Source organism: Carlito syrichta, unplaced genomic scaffold, assembly GCF_000164805.1.
Source record: "Carlito syrichta isolate Samal-C Ts95f unplaced genomic scaffold, Tarsius_syrichta-2.0.1 Scaffold308355, whole genome shotgun sequence".
NCBI classification, from domain to species: domain Eukaryota; kingdom Metazoa; phylum Chordata; class Mammalia; order Primates; family Tarsiidae; genus Carlito; species Carlito syrichta.
Window position 1 is genome coordinate 704,161 of NW_007252451.1, and position 21,117 is coordinate 725,277.

The window sequence follows — 21,117 nt, forward strand, 5'->3', positions numbered from 1 at the left end:
AAGGAAGGCACTGTATAATTGTATCGATATTCTCAAAAATCCTTTATAAAATGTATTAGGCCCTTGGAAATTATGTACTCCCTGGAAGTCCTCCTGACTATATATTTGTAAATGTCGCAGTGTACATCACTCTACCATTCCATTACACACTCAAAGAGCATGCATATTTGACTCTATTTGACCTTTCAATTCAATTTCCTTCAATAAACAGTAAGCATGCTGTTACACGCCCAGCTCTGAGCGTGTTGCTGGGTGCTGAATATGATTCTAGCCCCGAAGGACACAGAGCCTGTGGGGAATACAGGTGCAGGAACGTCCCAACCACAAGATAAGCTCTGTTGTAGAAGCAGGAACCTTGAACTCTGGAAAAGCTAATAGTGACACCGGGGGTAGGGAGGCGGTACCTACTGATGGCTGTCAGTCTTTGAATTAGTCAAGCCACAAGTATTTATTTCAAATAAGTGTCACAGTGATTCAGCAAGGTGGGGCTGGATCAATTTAACAGATAAGCTGAAACACAGTTACATTCTTTGCCAAAGTTTATACAGCTAATGAGGTGTGAAGCTGGTATTCCAAACCAGGTCTGTCTGACTCTCCTGTCTGTGTAGCAATTAAGTTGCCTGTGAATACAGTTAATATTCTCTCAGAACATTTTTCAGTGAAATTCTGACATCGAAACATCAGAAGTTGCAGGTAGACTTGGTCATTAGCTATTGGACAATTCCCAGTGACATTCTCCTCAATTGTAAAAAATTTCTTTCATACTACGCTCATTTCAAAACCCCTTAAAATATATGCTATAATTGGTCATGGGAGCCAGGGGTAATGGTATGAAAGCTACCAAAATATTGCTTCAACATGCTAAAGAGGCACATATCTTTTGGATAACTGTAAATGCTGATATAGAAAAGGCCTCTATGTTATAAGTTTCTTCCCCACCCCCAAATATTTGGATAAACATGCAGGACGTATACATTTTAAAATTGGCATCTATATCTGAGGAAGGGGATCCACTTAGGTTTTTATAAGACTTTGGTACTGAGGGCGAGTGAGGGAAAGAACATTCCATCTCTTCTAAGGGGGAAGGAACAGTGGCCCTATATAGGTTTTGTGGGTTCTGAAACTTAAATAAGTTGGGGGTGGGGCTGGAGAATCCTCTTTAAGAAAAGCTGCAAAAAATCACAACTGCTACCTTGCTAGGACCCCTCTGAGAGCCTTGGAAGGGGCTTTTGAGTGAGGAGTCTTGAAGCTTAGCCTTCCTTAGCTTTGCATTATGTCTACTTCTGAGGCAAACTATATATCATTATTGGAGATGTTGGGAGATGTTGACACCTTGGAGAACTATCTAATCTGTGGCTGCATATGGCCAGGTAAAGCAAATCATTACCTATTCAAGTATTAATATGCAGCTGTTTCCATAAATACCTGATGATTGCTATGCCATAACACATGCTTAAGAGGCCATTTGAACACCATCTTTGACACAGTAAATTCTTGGTTTCTAATTCAATTGTTATGATTTTGCTATCTTTTTTTTTTAAAGTCATTGATACATATTTTAAACACTCATTCATTGAAGTGTATAAAATATTGACTTTCTGTTTAATCTGGATGTGGAGATAAGCTTTCACACTTATTCAAGAACATCCTATTTTAATAGAAATTGGAGCCATTAATTTGGAGGTTAAAAGATTGATTAAAATTCAACAATGAAGGCCTTTGCTAGAAGCATTCTCAGGACACTGTATATCCTCCTCAAATACAACATATAAAATAATTTAAGAATAATGTACATCCAAGTTTACGGTTAAAAAATATATGTACATGCAGTGTGTTTCATCGTCAAAACAACCTCTTAAGGAATTATTAAAATCATTTCACATGGGAAGAAACTGAGGCTCAGAGAGCATCTTGCTTCATGCCAACTTATTTCATCCTGCAGGACATCAAGGCCCAGCTTCTGCTTCTACGGCATCTCAACTGGCAGAACAGCATGACCATCAAGGCCAGTGCTCCAAAACACTGTATCAATGCTCCAAACACATGTGTCAATGCAGCTACACCTCCAAACATTGCCTGGAGAAACTGCCCAGGTCGGGTGTTAGAGGTGCCTGCAGCCCCTTCCTCTGTTCCTGTAAAACCCACTGTTTGATGAGTTGAATCATTCCTTTTCATTCTGGTGTTTAACTGTGAGCTTGTGTCAATTTTCTGCTCCTGAGAAGAACAATTATCATTCAAATCCTTCTCATTTACACTCGAAAAAGTACACGCCATACTCATTCATTCATGAGTTCTCTTTTATTATTTCGATCATCAAGTGTCAGCTATCCCTCTTAACATAAGGTGGAAACCAACTGTCCTTGATTTTTCTCATCTTTTTACATTCCTAGCATCTCAATTTGTTTTTCCCAATACTTATTTAAAATTCCATTCAGTCTGAGGATTTTGTTTTCTGTGGAATGTATTATTTTATAATTAAAGAAAATGCCCAAAAGAGAGTAGCAATAAATACTGGCAACACCACTACCAATGACAGATCTTACTGGGCACTTACCATGTGGCAAGCTCTGTGCATGAATTATCTGATTGATAATAATTGGTGAGTTGGAGATGTGAATTGTCACTGTTTTACAGATGTGGAAATGGAGGCACTGAGAGGGAAGGTATTGTCCTAAGATATGGAACAAGGAAGTGGCAGCACCTGATGTGAATCCAGACATCTGTACCCATTAGTGAATTCTATGCACCAAGCTCTGCTCTATGGAGCCTGATTTAGGATTCATTCTTCTCTTGGGTCCCATAAGTTATGTGGGGCTGACACTCGAGTCATCATCTTTTCCATGACTCCATATAATCTATTGTGAGATATCAACCAAACACATTCACACATTAGATAAACTATTACTTAACACACATGTAGCCAGGAATGAACTAGTGGTGAGCACTGTGTCCTGCATGGTGGAGAGCAGTGGACAAGTCTCACACTGCCATCACCGTACTTGCAGTCCAGTTGTGAGGGACTGAAATGACTGCAATAAAATGTTAACAGCATTACCCCAAAAGTCAGTAAAAGGCACCATTCGTCTCTTGCATATTCTGAAGAGATACCAGTATAATAGATGTGAGAACTGAAATGTTTTGAGCTGCTGGGGAGTCAGGAGATATAAAGATGAAATATTTAAAAACATGCAAGAGGCGACTCTTATAGAACTAACACACAAGTTCTGCCGGACAGTGGGAATGCAAAAAGAGAAGTGGATGGAGTGTAGAGTTCAACAAGCACGCCTTCTGTTGGATATGAAAGCTTCTGTGAAATCCAGCATCCAACTGACTAAAGAGGAAAGGGAAATGTTTTTTCAGTGTTCATCAATAATACTAATATATTTGGGGAAAGGGCCTCACGGAAAATGCCCCTTAATTCAGTCACTATTCAATTTCTTTGCTACGGTGTTACTGAATGTTTTAACACCACAGTAGATAGCACAGGGGGAAAAACACAAGTTATATATGAGTCAAGGAACTTGTAATCCAGCAGAGGAAATATAAAACATACCACATATAACTCTAAGACTGAGTTGGAAAGGGTCAAGCATACGAAACTCCAGTTTATTCTGAAAAATTCTATTTAAAACATCTCTTTTATTTCTGGCATCTAACTCAGGGCTTGGTTTTCACTATGTATTCTATTATACACTAACCTAATTGAAAATGAATAATATGGGTTTTTTTATTTTTACTATTATGAGAGCTCTGAAGAAGGCTCTGAGAAAAACTCTCTGAGAAAAAGTGAGTAATGTAAAATTCGGATTGGATTTTGATTTTGATCTATTGTAGAGATGAGGTCTTGCTGCCCAGGCGGGTCTCGAACTCGAGGACTCAGGCAATTCACTCACCTCAGCCTCCCAAAGGCACGGGATTAGAGGCTGAGCCACCGAGCCCGGCTTGGATTGGATTTTAATGCCATCACTGAGTCCTTAATAATGAAGTGAAATCAACAAAGTGTAATGGATGACCCCTGGACCAAGCTGTACCTGAAGCTGTTAGAAATATAACAGGTCTAAGGCTGGTCAGGGAAGAGAACTGTCCAATTTGGGAAAAATGGCCTTCTGTGGTTATTAGCAGTTTCTTTAACTTGGTGGGCAGGGGGAGAAAGTTGGAGCCTTTGAATAGTTGTGAAGCAGTACACAAGCACAGATCCCATGTGAGAAAGTCAAAGGGAGCTTTCTGAAGAACCCACTATCCCCAGTCTGCTCTGGGTCTCCTTTCCTGGTAGCTTCAGTGTGTGTTGAACTATCTCTTTTCCCTACATTAACAAACTCATCTGATTTCCTCATATATCTCTGCATGTTCCCTTCAATCCCATCATAGTCCTGTCATGACAATTGCACACCTGCCCCCTGGATATTCAGTAACATGAGGCCAATATAAGTTGAACTTCTCGTCATTTGAGACTAAAAGAGGGTCCCCAGTGAAGAAGAGGACCAGGGCCCTCCTAGGAAGGTAGGGTGTGAGTAAGGCACAGACTATGAAGAGCATCCCATCCTAGCATTATAGTTGGTTATATGAGCTCTGGAGCAAGACTGTGTAGGTCTGAGTACCACCTCTGCAACTAACTAGCTGCCATTTATTTTCTTCTGTATAAAACTGAGCAAAACTATCACCCACCTCATAGGGTTTCTCTGAGGATTAAATGAATGTATGTAAACTACCATACTCTCTGCATAGTAAGTGCTACATAAGGATTGACATTGTTGATTCCATCCAGATAACACTTCAGGTGGAGACAGTGGTAAGAAATGAATCAGATTACATTCAAAAGGCAATGGGAAGTTGTATTAGTTTTCTAAAGCTGCTGTAACAAATGACCACAATTGGTGGCTTAAAACAATAGACAGATATCCTCTCACAGTCTTGGAGGTCAGAAATCTGAAATCAAGGTGTCAGTAGGGTTGATTCTCTCTGAAGTACTGATGGAGAAACTGTCCCATGCCATACTCCTGGTTTCTGGTGGCTGCCAGCAGTTGTTCCACGTGCATGGCTTCAATTTCTGCCTTTATCTTTGCATGGCATTCTCCTGTGTGTCTCCCCCTTCTGTCTCTGGGTTTCTTTGTCATCTTCTTATACGAACACTAGTCGTGCTGAATTAGGGCCCACCTTAATCTAGTATGAATTCAACTTAACTTGAGTCCATCTGCCAAGATCCGATTTCCAAATAAAGTCACATTCTAAGATTCTGGTGAATATGAATTTTGGTGGGACACCACTTAAGCCAGAAGAGAAGTCATAGAGATGACCTCATCAGATTTAGATTTTAGAAGAATCACTCTGGGTACAGTATAAAAAGCAAATTACAGGAGTAAGGGGCGGATACAGCGATTCAGGAGAAAAATGGAGAAAGAAGTAAGGTTAGAAAGGTGGAGAAAAATAGGAAAGATGGTTGAGAAGGGAAACCAATTGCTCATAATTATGACTGACTATCAGGGAGGATGAAGAGATAGTAAGACCTGGAAGAGCTGCTGGAGGGTGGTGCTAGTCACTAAGATAGGAAATATTGCAAGATCACAAGTTTTGGGGGGAAAGAAAGGTCAATGCTTGTTAAGCAAATAGAGGATAAAAATCATTATTCTACCTTATGCCAGGTTTCTTCTTGCCTTGAGAGTAGAGTTCTCAACCTCTGCGTGAACTTTCTAGACTCTAGTTGCTAATCCAGAGTCGTTTACATTTTTAAAAAGATCAACTTGAAATTTTGGATTTTATCATTTACAGAAGGGCATCGCATTGCACTATCCTCTGCCCCCACCCCCAACTGATTCACTAGCTTATCCTACCGAGAGAGGCTCTCAACATGTTCAATACTCATAGCTAGCTGGTCCTTTCTAGACTAGTCCCCAATGTCTGCTCCATCAGTTGTGCCTTACTCAGACCAAGAGGCGGTAATTGTTTCCATATCTGTTTATGTTATTTGTATTTGTTATTGCTGTAACCAAATCTAATCGGGAAGGGTGTAAATAGCAAAATGTGAGCGTAAAAAAGCAAGCTTTTGATTCTATGAAAAATAAGTTTGAATGCTGTGGAAATACTCAAAGATTTTGTTAAAAAAATATTGCTTTTCAATGAGCTATGGGTAAGATATTAGCAAAAAATTAGAAGAAAAAAATTCTAGAATAGTTTTGCACCAAGATTGCTCAGACAGAGCCTTTATTTCCTTGTTTATGGCCAATCCATTTTGAGTGTGATTTATGCAAAATACAGGATGTAGATTTCTGGTCAATGGATTCATATTCAAATTCCACTAAAATAAGCTACTTTAGGCATTGGCCATCAAAAACATTGCGTATTTTTTTCTGTTTCATTCCACTACCCCGTATCAAGGCAACAGAGCATGTCTTCTCTTCAGCATTTTATAACTGGGCTGTGTTAGGTTTCCAATTTCAACTTCTTTCATCAAAATTCCCTGAAATAAAAAGCTACCACATGATTCAGTCAGGCTGGATCAAAGGTGTTGGGTGCCATGATGGTGATTGATTTCTTCTTTCTGGACTGCCTCTGGAAATGTTAATTGTATGCAAATGAGCACAGGGTGATGGCCTCTCTTTGAATCAGAGGTAGTATTTAAAACTAGTACTGCTCGTGGATGCCATATCTGAGTAAGCACACACATAACAAGAAGATAAAAATGTGTTTACTAGAATCAGAGTATCCTCTACTGTGAAACTCAAAATATGGTCTGGGTAGACCAATGCTTCAAGGATTAATCATGACCCCAACTCTCATCTACTGAGGCCCTACTGTGTCAGCTAATGAGTTAGGTACCTTCTGTCTATTGCTCAATTTCCTTATAGCAATCTTGAAATGTTAGTTTATTATCTTTGACAGATGAATGACCTAAGGTTCAGAAAGCTTAAATGGGGTACCCAAGGTCACCTAGACATGGAGTTAGAACTAGGAATCAAATCCAAGTTTGTTCTTCCCTAAAGCCTTCTCTCCTTCTACCATGCCAGAAAATGCAAATAATGTGCTGGAAAGATTGCAAAGAACCAGGCAGCCAGATGGAATGCAAGAGTTGGTGTCCCACCCACAAAGGGTAAACACAGTCCTTTGAGTGAAGTCAGCTGTTACAGGAAGAGCAAAGGCCATTAACACCGGGCTCTGCTCACTGCTCAAAACCTTCCTGGTCATTGGAAGGAACCACAGTACTAACACTGATAGAAGGCAGAATGTGAAACGCCCATGTTAACTAAAAATGTCTGAGTACCAAGGAAAAAGAAATAATTTATGACGAGAAACATCAGAGGAGCCTTCCTGAAGGGGACATCTGAGCATCAGATTGGGGCGTTGGTGAGATTTTCACAGAAATAGCCCTAACATTTGTAGAGTTTTTTACAGTTGAAATAACACTTTTTTCAGGCATTATGTTATTTGTCTCTCAAAACACCCCCATGGGATAGGGCAGGAATTATCATTTCTAATCAAGAGATGAGGAAACTCACAGTCATTTGACAATTTGCTCAGAGTCACACCAGCAAGTTAGAAATAAAAATAAGACAAGCATCTAGGTCAGTACTGTCCAGTACAAATAGAATATGAGCCACATATCCATTTTAAAAATTCTTAGTATTCCCATTAAAAAATTGGAAACAGTGGAAATTTATTTTAATAGTATATTCTAGTTAACCAAATAAACCCTAAATAACATTTAATGTGTAATCAACATGCAATCAGTATGTAAAAAGTTATTAGTGAGATATTTTGCATTTCTTTTTTATATTGTCTTTAAAATCTGGTGTGTATTTTACACTCATAGCACATCTCAATTTAAACCAGGCACATGACAGGTACTCAATATTCACATGGGACTGGTGGCTGCCATTTTGGACAAAGCAGAGATTTTTCTGACTCCTAGCCCAGTGTCTTTCTGCTCTATTAAACTACCTCACAAACATATACGGAGATGGCGGTTAGGCGTTTCATCCAAAGGGAGCAATAGTGGCATGTCATTTAGGGTCTTGGCAGGATGCATCTGGTACCTGGTAAAAGGGGTAATGAAGCAGAGTTTAATGAATGGCAAAGTACCCCAAGGCCAGGGAGAGTGGGCAGCCACAAATACCCTGGAAGCCTGGAAAATCCTGTTCTAAGAGAGCTGCCTGGTAAAAGAGCTGTGGCTTCTAGTAGAGAAATGCAGTCATTGGAAATTCACACCCCAGCAGGATAGGAGATGGGGAGATAAATACATTGACCTCTCTGTCCTCCCACCCTTTTTTGTTTCCTTCCAGTGCCCCCTATTGACCAAACCCAATCCAAAGCCAGAGGGTAATGAGCTTGTTGATGCAATCCATCAAGGCCAGCCTAAAGGGACAGAGAATAAGGCAGAGAAGAGGGGTGGGGGCTGGATCTGGAAGTTAGGTAGGAAACAGCATGCCAAGAATCAAAGACACAGACGTGTGGGGCATGTTTGCTGGTCTGGGTGGAGTGTTGGAGGACAAGGAGGGAGGTAGAAAAGTGATATAACTGGAGCATCAGGCTGGAGCCAGGTGGTGGATAGGCTATAATTCCGGGTAAATGAGACTAGCCTGTGTTCTATGAGCAGTGGCTATCAGGAGCTTTCGTGTGAGGTCTTATATAATCAAAATTAGGTACTAAGGAGATGATCCTGACAGGTGTCATACTCGTAATACTCTGTGTTGTGGTTTTGAGATGTGAGTTAGCTACCTACCTCACCTCTCAAATGAATCAATTGAGAAATAGATATGGGAGACAGAAAGGAATCAATCAAAGCAGCTACTTCATTATTGGCAAAGAAATTAGGACTTGGCTGCAAAGTCAGTGGACACGGGCTTCCTATTCCTTCGTGTTGTGCTAGCCACAGTACCACAGCCAGAGACAGAGCAGCTGGACCACGGAGGAGCTCATTGCAAGGCTGGGCTCTCTGTGGGGAGGACAGCAGCTTACGTGGGGAAGTTCGCTGTGGGGAAAAGAGGAGTCATGTTCTTATCCCACATAAAGGCCTGGACAATGCTTACATAATGACTTCTAACACATGAATCCTACTCTTGAGAGAAACAAGGACCAATGGACACCTGCCTCACCATCTCAAGCTAGAGAGGGGGCAAGATAGGTAAGAGAAAGCTGTAGTTTCAGCTTCATGCCCCAGACTTTTCTATGAAGCCCAATATGTTGGTAGGGGTTTTTGTTTCATAGATTGCAGAGAATGGGGGAAAGGAAAAGAAAGATTTTTTTTCTACTAAGAATTTTAGGGTGGCTAGACTTTAAGTGGATAGACCAGTTCACACTGGTTAGAAACTGGTTAGCACCAGTTAGAGAGTGATTTTGTGGAAGGGCTTAAAACCTACAGTACTAGCAAAGAAAATATAGGGGTTGTTTATACATATATGCTGGAGCTATCAACAGGAATGGGTACCACAGTTGACGTGGATGGATCAGGCACAAGGATGTGTCATAGAAAAAAAAGGAGTATTCTGTGAGGGACACTGAGGAAATCATAAGCAGGCAAGCCAGTAAGGCCTGTGGACATGCAAGTGAGGCTGTCTTGCAGCTGTTAGTTTTGAGAATCTGGAGCTCAGAAAAGAACAAAAAGAACATGGCATTAGAGATGTTGACATGGGAAAAGTCGAGAAGTGATGACTGTAGTCATGATAAGTCACCAAAAGAGAGCCAGGAGATAAATAAAAGAAGGGCATTCTTTATAATAAAAGAAGAAGGCACCCTTGAAAAATGTTTAAGGGTCAGGAGGAAGAAGAGAAATGTGTGAAGGAAACAGAAATCTGAAAGACAGGAAGAAAGACCAAGAGCCTCGTAGTGAAATTACGAGTGGTTCCAGAAAAGGGGGTGTGGGGTTGGGTCAACAGTGCTCAGTGCTACAGATACCAAAGATGAGAGAAGACTTTTTAGTGAGAGCTTAGAACAGGGCAATAGGTAGAAAATTTTTAGAGTCAAGGACAATCCTGGGTACTTGTCATTCATTTTCAGGAATTGCCCATCCCACAATTGGCTCCGAGCAGCCATGTTTCTGCTGTATGATGTTACCTCTTATAACAGGTATTAGGGTAGACACCCAGTCAAAGTCTGGCCAATCAGATTTCAATTCCTGGACTTTGAGATTGGATCAAAGAGCATCTTTTCCATGCTGGATTCTTTCCAAGATCAAAGTAGATATAAACTATCAACAGTTTGCGCAGCCATTTTCTACCATGTAGCCTGACTCGCAGAGAAAGATAGTAAGGAGACAGAAGAGAACAAAGTCTGCGTAGGGAAAGTATCAAAGATGAACAGAAAGTTCTCTGGATTTCTTTCTTTTTATATATATATATATAAAATCAATATTTTTTATTATGATATTGTGGGGTACAGTTAAGGGTTAGGTACACAAATATGCTTTGTTCAGACACCCTTGTTGATAAGAGGTGTCTCCCCGTCCCCAGACAGATGTTTACTACCATTAATCCCATCTCCCTTCCCCTCCCCCCCATAGTTTCCCACCACTGTCAGTCATTTTCCTATGGTAATACGTTGGATGATCAAGGTCCACTATATGAGTGAGAACATGTGATACTCAGATCTTTGTTTCTGTGAGAGGTCACTCAGTATTATAGACTCTAGTTCCATCCAGGTTGCTGCGAAATTCATGATTTTGTTTCTTTTTATATGGCTGCATAGTATTCCATCGTGTATATGTACCACATATTTAAAATCCAGTCCTCTTTTGATGGACAGCATGGTTGGTTCCAGGTTCTTGCTATTGTGAACAATGCTGCGATAAACATTCGTGTGCAGGAATCTTTTTGATAGACTGATTTGAGTTTTTCAGGGTATATTCCCAGTAGGGAGATTGCAGGTTCATATGGGAGGTTGATATTTAGAAATTTTAGGAATCTCCACACTGCTTTCCACAGAGGTTGCATTAGTTTACACTCCCACCAACAGTGCAGAAGTGTTCCCTTTTCATCACACCCTCTCCAGTAACTGTTATTTTTTGATTGCCATTCTGATTGGAGTTAGGTGGTTGAATCTCAGTGTGGTTTTGATTTGCATCTCCCTGATGATTAGTGAGGTTGAACATTTCTTCATGTGTCTGTTGGCTGCTCAGATGTCTTCCTTTGTGAAGTGTCTGTATCCAATTCCTGAACAAAACCAGTTCTCTGGATTTCTAATGACGTTCTCATAATTTGGTCTCAGACCCTTCCTGGGCCCTGAATTATTTCTCCCTTGAAAAATGTTTTAATATTTTCTTGCAACCTTACAGTAAGTTTCCCTTAGTTCTTTTCTTAAGTGAGCAGGAAGTGGTTATTGTTGCTTAAAAATAGATTTAACTAATATAGTCTAGATTATAGAAAAGTGCTGTCTAAAACAGAGCCACTCATTATGCATAAATGTTTATATTTAAGTTTAGAGTATTTGACATTTAAAAAAATAAAAATTGAATTCCTCAGTCACACTGACCACATTTCACGTGCTGAGCAATAGTCTTTAGTGGGTAGCGGCTTTTACATAACACAGACATAGAACATTTCTATCATCACAGGAAATTTTATTGGACAGTGCAGATGTTGAGCATTATATATTGAGCGAGGAAAGCAATGAGAATAATATTTTACTTTTTGTTTACCCTAAGAATATCTGAAAGAAATGAAAGTAAAATTATGAAAAGAATTAGAATGAGACTAGGAAAAAAATGAAACATAGAGGAATAGAATCTTGTAAGAGTAAGATGATCCAGAAAAATGTCTCTAGATAAAATTTATTTTTTTATAATTTTGCTCAGGTGACAGTCTTAGGCTGGAGTCATTTATGGAAAGGAATAATAGAAGGTGAAGTTGAACTGATAGGTGGAAAAAGTTAAATTTCTTAACTGTCAAGGAAAAATCAAATGCTTGGTTTTGGAGGACAAGGACCCCAGAAATCATATCACAAGAGGAGAATATTTTCCAAATCCATTTTTATTGCTATTTTTTATATTAGAGAATATAGTTTATTTAAAAAGTAAATTAGAGAGAGAGAAAGAGGAAATTCATCTCCCCAAAGTAGGAGAAGGGGCCAAAGCCAGGAAACATGGCCTGGCCCCAAATCCACTTACTCACAAATATTTTTTGGTGCAAGACAGTCTGGGAAACACAATTAGTAGCAGCCATTATGTATCTATTGTCTCTGTTTTTCTTCCCAGCTTGGGTTTTTCCCTGTCTGGATCCACAGCCATTGTGGAGAACGCAAATTGAGCATCTACCCAATCTCAAAGAGTTCATAGTGTAGGAGCAAAAATAGGGCAAGGGCACAGCAGAATGTAGAAAGAGATTGATTGCATCAAGAAATGTACACATAAAACTCTCATGGAGATCACAGATGGGGGGGCAGAGAGAGTCTTTGTGGAGAAGGTGACATATGTGCTGAACTTTGAAGGGTGGGTAAGGTTGAGGGATGAAAGGAAGGTTACACCAGGTAAGTAAAAAGGCATAAACAGAGACTTGAGTGTAGTAAGGTAAGAAGAATGTGTAGGAACATTCCAAAGACTAGTGAACATAAAATATGGCAATGACAGATGAGGTTGAACAAGATGGGTGGTCCATGAGTGGTCTCATAAGGGATGGAGAATAGAAGGAAAATGACTTGTTGGGAGGCTGAAGAGGTTTTAGGGGAATATCATGAGAAGACTCATCTAGCTGGAGCAGAAAGAACAAATATTATGAGGTCCTGTTACCTTCAGGGAAACCATTGCTCTTCCCCGAGTGAATGAATGAATCAATGAATGACAAAACTCTGCCTTACTAGTTAACAGTGTCTGCAGCTTTTAAAAAAATCCCCCAGGTGCTGTAAGGCACCACCATGAATCAAACTAACCAACCCAGAACTCAGTAAGAAACCTAGCTTCCTGGATCTATTGTCCAAACCACCAGCTTACCCCAATATTGTCTAACAAAGATATTTAAGTTTAACGGAATTGCTTTAATACAGTTAAAACATCTGCTGCATTTAAAAATAATCTTCCTGCTGCTGCAACATATGGTGTCATCAGAAACTTTATTCCAGTGCCCTCAGAGCTTCTGAAACACCTCAAAATGCCATGATTACCATAAGGAGGTTTATGCAATTCTCCAAGCTGAAAGAAAACCAATTAATTCATTTTAATATTTAAAATAAATACGGGCCATTTGCATCATTTGGAAGGAGAAGAGGAATCATGGGAACCACAATAATTAGAATCTAACTCCCCAAAGAAAGATGCTTCAAGATGTAGCTTCCAGATGGAAAAATCCCCTGGTATTTCTGTTTAAGATGCGTGTGTACTCAGCCTGTCCCAGTCTCTCCTGAATTAGATAAGAGTTCTTTCCTCATCAAGTTTTTAATGGGGATCACAATGAGTACATGTCCCTTTGCTTTTACACAAGAGAGTTATTACAACATTCATGTACCTACATGATGTGAAGCCAGGAGCCACCATGTTATATAAATATCAGAGAATCAGATGAATTAGATAGAGTAGCAGCCTTTAACTAGTTCTTAGCAGTCATGGAGAGAGAAATGCAGACTAGTAAATGTCAGAAAGTATGACACATTCTGTAATAGTGTTAACCTCATGGCATAAGAAAAGCATTTCAACTCTACCTGGAAGGCAAAAGCAAGCCTCAGGAAGGAAGGGATGCTGAGGCATAAGAGTAGAGACACATTAGGAAGGAGGTGGACTTTCCTGGCTAAAAGAACCACATGGCACAGGATGGTGAAATAGAAATGCAGGGAAATGAGGGAAACAGACATGCAATGATTGAGATCCAGTGTGGCATGCTTTCACAGAGAACTCTAACAGATTTTATTAACTTTGGTGCACACAGCACTCTGAGCAATGCCTGATGCAAGGCTAACAGTGTATATATGTAGCAGTGTCTCACTGAAGAAGTGCACAATTTGCTGGGTATCAGAGAAAACCTACTGCCCAGCATTGCTGATCACATATATGTATATGATCATATATATGCTGATCATATATATGTATATGCTCATATATATGATCATATATATATATGTCATATATGTAACTAGTTAAAGGTCATATATCATGTTACCAGTATCTTTGCTAATTTTTTTTCCCGCCTCTTCACATAATTAAAGTTCTACTCATAGTACAGCCCCAATGCAGAGTAAAGACTGAGTCTTATTTGTCTCTGCATCTACAAAAGAATGAGAGGATAAATAGATGCATAAATGGAAGAATGACCATGGGAATTCTCAGAATTCCCCCCAATAAACTATGTTTCCTCTTCCTTCAAGGTTTTTTGCATGTGCCCTGTCATTTATGGAGTACTCTTCATTGCTTCTCTGCTGAGCTAGAATCTATTCACATGTCAGCTCAGGCAACATTTCTTCCAGGTAGCCTTCTCTAAGCCTCCGGGTTAGGTTTGACCCATATGTTACTGCCTTGGGTGTTTGTGTAATCTTCCATCTCCTCCCACAGCAGGAATTGATTGCTAGTCACCGTTACATTCCCAAAGCCCAGCAGAGCTCCTGTAATATAACAGACCCTCAATAAATAAATTAATTCATGGATGAATAAATTAAGTTACTTAAATATTTTCTTTGTATCCTACAATGAGATTAAAATAGTGTTTGAACAATCTCGCAAAACCTGATAATTTCTGTGGAATATGACCTCTTTAAATCTGCATTTATAATTGGAAAACATTTTTTCATTAGTCTTTTTGAGATCATTATACAAGGAAAAAGCATCTGTTGTCACTTAGGGTCTTACACTGAAGAAGTACACAATTTGCTGGGTATCAGGGTATAGAATTTTTAACAGTAATAGCATTATAATTAGTTCTGATAAGATATAAATGGTAATTCATTTGTGAATGGTATTTTAAAAGATATAGATGGAACCCAATAATAAGCTCTGGTTGTTGTATACCTAAGAAATACCACCATCCTGACTGACCTCCAAATAAATAAGCTTAAGTAGTTCAATCAAGACGAGCCAATCTATAATGCATTCTCAAATGAGTCTTAGCTAGAACTATGTTGACTGACTCATAAAATTCCTTATGCACAATAATGCTACTAGTTGCAAAGACATTGCACAGAAAATACTTCTAACCATTAGGGAGACTTTTCAGGAAGGGTATTATTATCCTTATGCTGTGGAAGGAGAAACTAAGACTCAGAGCTTACTCAAGCTCACTAAAATAGTTAACAAAGAAAAGATTTCAAATCCAGGGCAGTCTCATTTGAAAGCCTATGTCTTAGATACACTGTCCATCTACTGCTGAGTAAGTTCTTAGGGACAATGGAAACCTGAAGCAGAGATCAAATGCCGATGGAAAGTAACTTTAGCACTGAACGATATAGAGCTAGCTATTTCAGATACTACCCCTGGGTGAAGGAGGGTGATGAATATGCCAGAAATACTTTATCATAGCCATGAACACAGGACTATAAGATGCCTACAGCTTATTTTACTTAATCCTAGGAACAAAGAACCTTCCATAAGAAAGACAGTCTTTTCCTGTACTTTATCCATAAAAAAAATGAAGCCAACTGACACGTTTGTGTTGCCTTGTACACATGATCTCATTTGAGGCAAATGCAATGCTGAGGAGAAAGCTATTGCTTCATGGACAGGTGAGGAACCCAAGGATGCAAGTTAAATAGATCAGGTGGCTTTGCTAGGAAGTGATAGAAGCCATGGTACAGACCTTAGTGGTATCCTCACTACATTCCAGTTGTCACTTGTTCTCACCTTTGTATATTATTATTTTCTTCCTCCTTCTACCACTTAAAAAAAAAAGGTTAGGGAGGGTGGTGGAAGATTCCTCCACCTTCTTAGATTATGAGATCTCAGTGGTTCCAAAACAACCAATCTGAAATATGGGAAAGGAAGAAAAGTCTTATGAAGATAGAAAGGCAATAATTACCAGTGTTTACAGTACTTCGTAAACACTAAATAAGAGGCAACCCAGACAACTCACCCACACCTGCAACTCTTGCTGTGATGGAGCATCAAGAACAGCTGAATAAATGATTAATATGGCAGCATTCACTGAATTGGCACAGATCCCACGGAAAGAGTGACGTGCCAGTCTGGCAACTGTTCTGTTTTGCACAGGAACATACTACATAGTCCTGGGAGACATTTATGTTTATGGTACAAGATGCTTTCTTTCTTGAAGATATTTTTTTATAAAGTATTCCAAAAGCTATTCAGAGAAACTACAATAAAACGATTAATGGGGTTCCGTAATTATTTGAGATATTTGCTTAGAAATTTCCTATTCAGAATCCTGTGAAGTCAAGATAAGATCTGAAAATTTAGTAGCTTCCTCTGTGCCTCTGGCAATAACATATGGTAAAGGGAGTTGAGTCCTGGTAGTTGCACCCGACCTGTCTGCCCCATCCATTATCGCATAGACCTGGGTTCACTCACTTCAAAGATCCATGGTTTCCTGATGATTTGATCAAATGAATTGTGAAGAAAATGTTGAGTCTTTCACAGCTACTTTCTTTTTCATTTCTCCAACCATTACTGCATAGAGGTTTAAATAACAATTGTGTTGTATTATATATAACAAGACATAACTTTAATAAAAGAGCCTAGTATGGTAGAACTAACATATTTATTGAGCATAGAACTCCCAAGAGCATATAAACTTGGGATATTATATGTTGAATTTAAAATTAAATTTTCACCATATTCTTTTTTATCTTTTTTTATTTTAAAGACGTGGGGTACAGTTCAGGGTTAGGTAAAGAAATGGCCATCATACAAGTAAAGTTTGGGCCTTCCCATGGTCCCCACTTTGCCTGGTTTGAGGCTGGGTACCCTTATTTCAGTAAATGGTGCTGGGAAAGCAGGCTGACTGCATGCAGATTGAAAAAGGACCCCTACCTATCACCATATACAAAAATTAACTCTAAATGGATCAAGGATCTAAATGTAAAACCTCGAACTATAAGTATTACAGAAGAAAACATAGGAAATACTCTTCAGCACATTGGAATAGGCAACTGACTGTTGATCAATTTGCCTGAAGGGAATGCCATAAAAGATAAGACTAGATAAATGGGACCTCATCAAACTGAAAAACTTCTGCAAAGCAAAAGACACCATCAAGAGAGTGAAGTGACAGTCCACAGAATGGGAAAAACATATTTGCCAACTATATATCTGACAAAGGCCTAACATCCAGGATCTACAAGGAACTCAAAAGTGCTGAAAGGAAAAAACAACAAAACAACCCTATTAAAAAGTGGGCAAAAGGTATGAATAGACACTTCTCAGAAGAAGACATATGAATAGCCAATAGATACATGAAAAAATGCTCAGCCTCACTAATCATCAAAGAGATGCAAATTAAAACCACACTGAAAGCCGGGCTCGGTTGCTCAGCCTGTAATCCCGTGCCTTTGGGAGGCTGAGGTGAGTGGATTGACTGAGCCCGCGGGTTCGAGACCCGCCTGGACAGCGAGACCTCATCTCTACAGAAAAAAAAAAAAAGTCAGCCAGGCATGGTAGCGCATGCCTATAATTCTGGCTACTTGGAAGGCTGAGGCAGAAGGATCGCCAGAGCCCGGTAGGTCAAGGCTGCGGTGGCCAGGAGCGGTCACTACACTCCAGTCTGGGTGACAGAGTGAGACTCCAACTCAAAAAACAACAACAACAACAAAAAAAAAAACCACACTGAAATACTACCTGACTCCAGTCAGGATGGCCATCATCAATAACTCAAAAAACAACGGATGTTGGAAAGGATGCAGGAAAAGGCAACGCTTCTACACTGTTGGTGGGAGTGTAAACCATTTTTTAATCTTACTTTATTATAGATATATGGAGTACAGGTAAGGCTTAACAACACAAGTAGTCTGCATGCAGGTGAAGTTTAGGCCTCCAACTGGCCCTTACTTTCCCTATGTTAGGACTAGGTACACTTTATGCTGTTATGTGCCTCCACCTTTCTTCCCCTGGCAGTGCCCAGACTGCCACTCTCTCTCTTGTACTGTGACTCGTGTTCAAGGCCCACTTATGAGTGAGAACATGTGGCATTAGAATTGGCGACCATCATACTTAGTGATCTATTACAGAAACAAATCAACACATTCTTGATATTTCACTTTGAAAATTGTTTTCAGAGGCAAAGGTATATGTAGATTCTGAATATATTAACAGCTTTAACATGAGCAAATCTTTATTCTTTGAAAGTTAATTCCATTTGGGTGAAACATATTATTTGCAGCCAAAGCAATTTTTAAGTCCCTATAATATCCACTCAATCAAGATGTCCAAGAAATTCCTTTATTTCAACCTCTCCAAACAGCCTGCCCCCAAATCCAACCTGCTTTCCCTGATGTATTACTTATTCTGGGATTGGCCTCATGTTTATAGTACTTATTGTATACAATATCTCTTCTAAAAATGTGGGTGAAGTATTGGGAACTAGACAAGTGCAAGATTGTTCTATGAGCTTACTATAATTTGAATTGCTACATATCTGAAATAGCAATGTGCAATTTCAAAGAAAAAGGGCAATAAGGTAAGAACGTTGATAATATTTAGGAATCATGATCTCGGTCAATAGTATAGATATCAGTCAATAGGCCAGAAAATCACTTTGTGACTACAATCACTTTATCTCTTGTGGGTAGTCATTAATTGATCATGGCAAATAAGAACTACCCACTTTGACCTGTAAGTCTAACATAACTATTTTAGACTGAAATCTCACGGCGCAAACTTTGAGAGAACATGTGTAAGTCAGGATGTGTTTTGGAGGGGGAAAAATGCTCCCTGTAATTCAGAGACTGGCTAGTTGATAACTGAAACATACGACATTTCCAATTGGTACCTGTCTTTGATTCTCTGTCTCCAGGCGCAGCCTGGCCTCCACACATCTCCGTGTCTCCAGGAAGGCTTGACGCTGGGCTCGATCTGACAGGTAACTGATGAAGATTCCAGCTGTATTCATACACATGAATAATACTGCCTGGGCCACAACCTAAAACAACACACAGTCTGGTTAGGTGGTTAAAACAAGAGCTGCTTGAAGGCAAAGAGGAAATAAATACATACATAAAAATGTCAAAGATAAATCTTAGCGCCGTAATCCAAATGTTTAATATTATGCTGTTAAAACCATGTACTTTGTTCAGAACTTCAGCCAAATGTCATCTCTTCAGAGAGCCCTTCTTTGACCACTGTATCTAGTTTAAGAGATTCAACTCCCTAAGCTTAGACTTGAATCTGAATTAGAAATCTGAAGCAAACAAAGAGGAGGTCTGGTTAACTTCTGTTTTTTTCCTCACTCTATCTTACCTCTCCTATTTATTAGCGAAAGTTTTTGGCTTTTAAATGGCTAGAGAATGAGTAAAAGGGGAAGACACTAATAAGAAACAGAGAAGGTATTCATTGAATGGTATTTCGGTATTTTTGACTTTGGTGTTCTCAGGTCCTCTTGGGTAGAATTTAAGTCTTGTTTCCTTTTTTTTTGAGGTGGAGTCTCACTCTGTCACCCAGGATGGAGTGAAGTGGCATGCTCACAGCCACCCCAGCATTGACCTGCTGGGCTCCAGCAATTCTTCTGTCTCAGCCTTCCAATTAGCTGGAACTACAGGTGTGCACTACTATGCCTGGCTAATTTTTGATTTACTGTAGAGACGAGGTCTCGCCAAGTTGCCAGGGCTGGTCTCGAACCCATGGGCTCAGGCAATCCACTCACCTCAGCCTCGCAAAGTGTTGGGATTCTAGGCTGCGCTACTGAGCCTGGCCTAAGTCTTGCTTCTAACTTAAGAAAATATATCACATTTGTATGCTGCCTTTCATCTCCATTTCCATTATTCTATTACTATGCATCAAAATATCTTTACAGAAAAGTTAAATTCGGCTTCCTACTTTTACAATCTGCACCCTTCCAAACTACTGTCCAGTGAAGAAAAGCAGACAGATTCTGGAAGGATGTCAACACATGGAAGATAGGAACAGCATAATGTAAATTTATTTATTTTTAGGGTTTTAGCCTGAGGACAGATCACATTTGGTACAATGTGATGAACCTAAAACTTCAAGAGAAAACTCAGGTGGCCTAAAGAAGCAAATAATAGAGTTCTAGACAATTGCAGCTACTGAACAATGAGGGGAGAATTCCAAAACGAAGAGAACCAGCGAGGGGGAAACCAGAAATTGCTTTATAAACTCTTCTCTGAACCTCACATGCACACAGGAAGACAGCAAGCAATTAAGTTAAGGATAGAAGAATGGAACTGAAATCCAAAAGACAAAGCCTTTCATCTGATTCCAACCAAGTGAATCACCCGCTAAAACTAAATAAAACAAAATCAAACCATTTCCAGAGGAATGTAAGAGAATCCAGAGTCTTATCCATAGAACATTTACAGAAAATTGTGTGACATAAAAAGCTTTAAAATGAGACTCATTCTCAAGAGGAAGGGAGTCAACAGACATCTATTCTGATCTGACTCAGTTCTTGGAATTAGTAGCCATAATGACCGCAGTTCTTACAACTTTGCTCAGTGATAAAAAAGTAAATATTCTAGTAGTGAATGAAAAGATAAGAACCAGACAGAGAAACAGAAATCACAAAAATGAAAATTCAACAACTGAGAAACACAGTATTTAAAACTAAATCATTCACTAGTTGACATTAACAGCAGAATGTAGGTGAGAGAAAAAGAAAGAGTCAATAAACTTGAAATACATTGATAGAAAGTCCCCATTCTGAAGAAGAAAAACTTTTAAAGATTTTTAAAAAGGTTGTCATGACTCTTGCGACGATATTGAAAGGCCTAGCATAAATATAATTGGATTCCCAGAGGGGAAAGAGAAAAAGCAAGAATGGGCTAAAATAATTCATCTGAAGCAATTATCAATGAAATTTCTACAAATTTTATAAAGATGCATCTTTACCGATCCAAGAAACTCAGCACATCCCACACAGGATAAATGTGAACAAAACTACGTCTGGGCACATCATAATAAAAATGCTAAAAATAAAAGAAAATCTTGAAAACAATCAGAAAAATCTTACATATAGGAGATTTATTCTCCAGTTATGATAAAGATTTTCAGATAAGATGAAAGATTCCAGTTACTATTTGTAAGATATAGCC

General features: G+C 39.2%; 1 protein-coding gene across 1 annotated transcript in view; it reads right to left on the reverse strand.

The window, feature by feature from the left end:
• Positions 1-18,989, reverse strand: part of ADCY8 (adenylate cyclase 8) — a gene marked incomplete at its 5' end in the record, with an annotated part of 226,442 nt that extends 207,453 nt beyond the window's left edge. Inside the window, one exon of the mRNA XM_008065444.2 lies at positions 18,840-18,989. Within this exon, the coding sequence (XP_008063635.2) occupies positions 18,840-18,989 (150 nt within the window). The remainder of the gene's footprint in view (positions 1-18,839) is intronic.
• Positions 18,990-21,117: the final 2,128 nt, after the last annotated feature.